Here is a 4,936-nt window from a genome sequence, read left to right as displayed (position 1 = left end):
AGCAGTACTAAGGAAGAATACAGATGTTGCCGTTTCCGGTCTGGCGTCGCGGATACGTGCGTGCACACACGTCCCGGTGCTCCATCTCTCCCTTCGGAGTTCGGAGACGAAATCCAGCGTGTACGCATCAACCAGTCCAAAGCTACCCCACCACCCGTGCGCCACGGCCCCATTTTGTCATACTCGCCACCTACCTCCCCACAAAGTATCTTTCCACGTCCGGATTCATCCCGTCTCCACCAGATCCATAAAAAACATCCCCAAACTACCCTCGCCACTTCTCGCCGCTCTTGTCCGTCGTACGAATCCCCCACGTCCCGTCGTCGTCCTCTCGCCGCCAACTACCAAAATCTCTCGCCCCGCCCCGCCACCAACCCTCCCCCACCACCCCCGCTCGCCGGCCGCCTGCATATAAACCCCGGGATCGCCACCTCCATCCCCAGACCACACTCCTCCTCCCTCCGCACCCGCCCCACCTACCACCTCCAGCCGCCGCTGCATCTCGCGCCCCACCCACCACAATGGCGCTCGCCACCAACACCGCCACCACCGCCGCCGCGCTCTCCGGCGGCGCGGCGCAGCCCCGCCGCGCGGGCTTCCTCCCGCTCAAGCGCCGCACCATCTCCGCGTTGCACGCCGCCGACCCGTCCCGCAACACCTCCGTCCCCGCGGCCGCCAAGACCTCCTCCCCGACCCTCGCCCCCGAGGCCCCGGCCGCCCCGGCCGCCCCGGCCGCCGCCTGGGCCGTCGACAGCTGGAAGTCCCGCAAGGCGCTGCAGCTGCCCGAGTACCCGGACCAGGCGGCGCTCGACGCCGTGCTGCACACCGTCGAGACCTTCCCGCCCATCGTCTTCGCCGGCGAGGCGCGCCACCTCGAGGACCGCCTCGCCGAGGCCGCCATGGGCCGCGCCTTCGTGCTCCAGGGCGGCGACTGCGCCGAGAGCTTCAAGGAGTTCAACGCCAACAACATCCGCGACACCTTCCGCGTCCTCCTCCAGATGGGCGCCGTACTCATGTTCGGCGGACAGGTCCCCGTCGTCAAGGTACCCACCCAAACCTCTCACACGCCAATCAACCAACCAACAAACAAATTCGCGAGATCTGATCAGATCCGCTCCATATATTTCCCCTTTCGCGCGTGGTTGGTAGGTGGGCAGGATGGCCGGCCAGTTCGCCAAGCCCAGGTCCGGCAACTTCGAGGAGAAGGACGGGGTCAAGCTGCCCAGCTACAGGGGCGACAACATCAACGGCGACGCCTTCGACGTCAAGAGCCGCACCCCGGACCCCGAGAGGATGATCAGGGCCTACGCGCAGTCGGTCGCCACCCTCAACTTGCTCCGCGCCTTCGCCACCGGAGGATACGCCGCGATGCAGCGGGTCATCCAGTGGAACCTCGATTTCATGGACCACAACGAGCAGGGAGACAGGTGAGAAATTATTACCCTGCCTGCTGCTATTTTTTACCAAAGCTTTTTTGGTTTGGTGCGTGCCTAGTCGCTGTCCTGTTAAAAGATCAGTGATCACCCTCTGGAATTTCTTCCACATATCTCCTTATCACACGATAAGGCAACTGATAGCTTGCTGCTACAAGTATCAACCTCCCCCTTATAGTATATACGTTGCCATGCCAGTAACGAGTGGTGAACATGTTTTTGAAATGCCTAGATATTTTAATTTGTAGCTGGAATAACAAGTAAAGAAAACTTAGAAAAGCATTTTACGTGGTTCTTCACGGCTTGCCAATGTATAACAAATCACGTGGTAGTTCTCGGTTCATCAATTGTTGGTTGGTAGGAGTGGTAGTATTAGAGTGTGCTGAAACTTTCGCTTTCGATGTCCCTTTCTTTTGAGCGGTCCTCCACTCCACCTAACTTTATGAATAATTCATCAAAAAGTTGCTCGTTTTGAGCTGTATATATAAAAATGGGATACCATGAAAGGTACACTATTGTTGGTTACCAAGGCATGAACCTTCCAGTTGTCCCTGTGTTGGAGAATATTATTAGAATATTCCACTCGCCCATGAAATTGTTCTGCTTTCACTTAAACATCTGAATCCTTGTTTGGAATCAAATTTTTGTTCAACTTGTTTTGATATAGTCTTGTCAGGCTTGCCTAGGTAAGTCAAATAACATATATTGATCAAGTCTTCTTACTTCTCTCGAAAAGTTGGCTCTCTAACAAAATTCTTAGTGAGTCATTGTCAGAATAAGGCATAATAGAATGAAATGTTGTTGACATCGGTAGTAAGATTAGATTGTTGATTAACTGCAGAAAAGCTATTAGCATATTTTGCTGTGTATCTGACTGTTTACTTTGCAAAGATACTGTGTTTGTAAATCACAATTGCTTGATAGAGAGATTATCTAATGATCTGAGTGCTTCAATGGAATGATGTGTATAGGTACCGCGAGTTGGCACATAGGGTGGACGAGGCTCTTGGCTTCATGACTGCAGCTGGGCTGGGGATAGACCATCCGATAATGACGACTACCGACTTCTGGACATCCCACGAGTGTCTCCTCTTGCCCTATGAGCAGGCTCTTACCCGTGAGGATTCCACAAGTGGCCTTTTCTATGACTGCTCAGCTCACATGCTGTGGGTTGGTGAGCGCACTCGTCAACTCGATGGGGCTCATGTTGAATTCCTCCGTGGTATTGCCAACCCCCTTGGCATAAAGGTAGGCACTGAATTCTTTTGAAGATTGGCAAAGTGAAATCTAAATGTTGTTTTGACTGTGTTGCGGATGATGACATTCAATTAACATTAACTTGTGGAATGTAGGTGAGCGACAAAATGGACCCCGCTGAATTGGTGAAGCTGATTGACATTTTGAACCCATCAAACAAGCCGGGAAGGATCACCATAATTACAAGGATGGGAGCTGAGAACATGAGGGTGAAGTTGCCTCATCTCATCCGCGCTGTCCGCAATTCTGGACAGATTGTTACATGGATTACTGATCCCATGCACGGAAACACAATCAAGGCCCCATGTGGTCTTAAGACTCGTCCATTCGACTCCATTATGGTGAGTAATCTTTCTACTCTGGAGCCTACTGCATTCCTGAACATTGTGGATGAACTCATGATATGACGTATTAAGGAGTAGAAATATGTTTCTTTCTCAGTCACATGTTCTCTGATGATCCAAAATCCTTATGAATCATTGCGGGTATAACTAATAATCTGACTTCATACATTCTCTCTCTGGGTGCATACATTTGTCCACAATACTCACTGGTCCATTTGTAGGATAGTTTGCCTCTTGCCCTTTCTGCTGCATAAATCACTACATAATGTTGAGTAAATCGCAAAGTGTAAAAGTTCACTCTAAATAGATTGGCTGCAACCACGAGTTTGTATTTGTTAAACATTATTTGCAGTAAATTGGAAGTTTCTTTGTCCTAACATGAACTTATATGTTGATCAACAGAACGAGGTACGAGCATTCTTCGACGTGCACGATCAAGAAGGAAGCCACCCAGGAGGTATCCACCTTGAAATGACTGGACAGAACGTAACCGAGTGCATCGGTGGATCACGGACTGTGACCTTCGACGACCTGGGTGACCGCTACCACACCCACTGTGACCCAAGGCTGAACGCCTCCCAATCTCTGGAGCTTGCCTTCATCATAGCTGAGAGACTCAGGAAGAGGAGGATGCAATCAGGGCTCACAAACAACCTGCCACTGCCTCCACTGGCCTTCTAAACCCTAAGCTGGGGAGTAGCAGGGAGGAGGGGTTAGATAGTTTCAATTTGCAACCGGTGGCCGATGCGCATTCAATTGAGTTTGTATGGTGGGTGCTCTTTTGCACAAGCTGTAAGATTATGAGATATTTGTACTTGTCGAGTACAGTAGCATACTCGTGGTACTATACTATGTTTTGCTTTTTTTGTTCTATTTTTGAATGTTTGTTCTGCTTTAGCTTTTGGTGACTGGAGATAATAAAGATGACTGCCCTTGGTGAATATATGCTCTCATTGTTCCATCGCTTTGATGATGTCAAGTGTGTCTTGCTGTCCTGCATGGTTCTCGTGGAAATTGCAGATGAAAGAAATTGCCCTGGCAAGTATGTTTCGAGACTTTTTTTTTTGTTGCTGTCTGGTCATTTGCATGTAAGGTATACCAGAGCACCTAGCTGTCGCGTTGTGCATCTCCTCTGGTACACGCATCTGCCGCCGAAGTGCCTCGCTGCTGGACGCTGGTACAAGCACGGATGCACCGTGTGCCCGTTAGCTGCGGCTCTCTGCTTGGTACAGCCCTCTTGAAGGTATGAGCCGTCACTTCATATCAGCTGTTTTCTTGCAGTGATTTGACGAAGTATAAGTTTTCACTTGTACTGTGCTATAGACCACAATGACAGATTAATTCAATTCAGCACGAATTCTGAATAAGAAACTTTCTGACGGGACATCATGTTCATGTCCACTGTATAGGTGATAGTTCATGCACCTTACCATACAAATCTCAAATATTTTGGACATAGTGTGACTACAAAGCAGAGAAGATTGTTCTCAAAAGGAAATCTGAAAGCTAACAGCATGTGTGCAAAGCATCGACTAATATATCCACCATCTCTAAGTTTGGTCTACTCAGCCAGACAAGGATTTGAGCAACTAAGCATCTCTAATATATCCACCATCTCTAAGTTTGGTCTCAAAAGGAAATCCCAAATGCTATCTCTATATATTCAGCTTACCTTTTATTTAAATTAACAAATGCTATCTCTATATATTCACGCTGTGATAGTCTACATCCTGAATTGGTACTACTGTTGCATTAAGGCTGCTATCATATAAATACTACACTACTATACCTAGTAAACACAAGTAAACTTGATTGAGTGAATGCTGGAATTACTTTAAGTGTTTGATCAAACTTCTTTTGATTATATGTTTCTAATTTATATAATGACTTTGCTTCGTATGT

The 4,936-nt window shown here is 48.7% G+C and overlaps 1 protein-coding gene across 1 annotated transcript; it reads left to right on the top strand.

Moving 5' to 3' along the window:
* The first annotated feature begins 506 nt into the window (after positions 1-506).
* LOC124670345 (phospho-2-dehydro-3-deoxyheptonate aldolase 2, chloroplastic-like) lies at positions 507-3,977 on the top strand. The gene is made up of 5 exons (XM_047206856.1): positions 507-1,043; positions 1,150-1,427; positions 2,405-2,681; positions 2,786-3,031; positions 3,437-3,977. Exons 1-5 carry the CDS (start codon positions 522-524, stop codon positions 3,713-3,715), a joined length of 1,602 nt encoding a protein of 533 aa, XP_047062812.1. The 5' UTR covers positions 507-521; the 3' UTR covers positions 3,716-3,977.
* The last annotated feature ends 959 nt before the right edge of the window (positions 3,978-4,936 follow it).

This window comes from Lolium rigidum, chromosome 7 (assembly GCF_022539505.1).
Source record: "Lolium rigidum isolate FL_2022 chromosome 7, APGP_CSIRO_Lrig_0.1, whole genome shotgun sequence".
Taxonomy (NCBI): domain Eukaryota; kingdom Viridiplantae; phylum Streptophyta; class Magnoliopsida; order Poales; family Poaceae; genus Lolium; species Lolium rigidum.
Note: the sequence above shows the minus strand (reverse complement) of the source record. Positions and strands in the feature narration are given on the sequence as shown.

What these genes read in the sequence shown, in the direction of transcription:
- LOC124670345 (XM_047206856.1), top strand. Translation starts at nt 522, where the DNA reads ATGGCGCTCGCCACCAACACCGCCACCACCGCCGCCGCGCTCTCCGGC. An exon ending in CACAACGAGCAGGGAGACAG is followed by an intron (nt 1,428 to 2,404) that starts GTGAGAAATTAT and finishes TGATGTGTATAG; the next exon opens with GTACCGCGAGTTGGCACATA. An exon ending in CCAACCCCCTTGGCATAAAG is followed by an intron (nt 2,682 to 2,785) that starts GTAGGCACTGAA and finishes TGTGGAATGTAG; the next exon opens with GTGAGCGACAAAATGGACCC.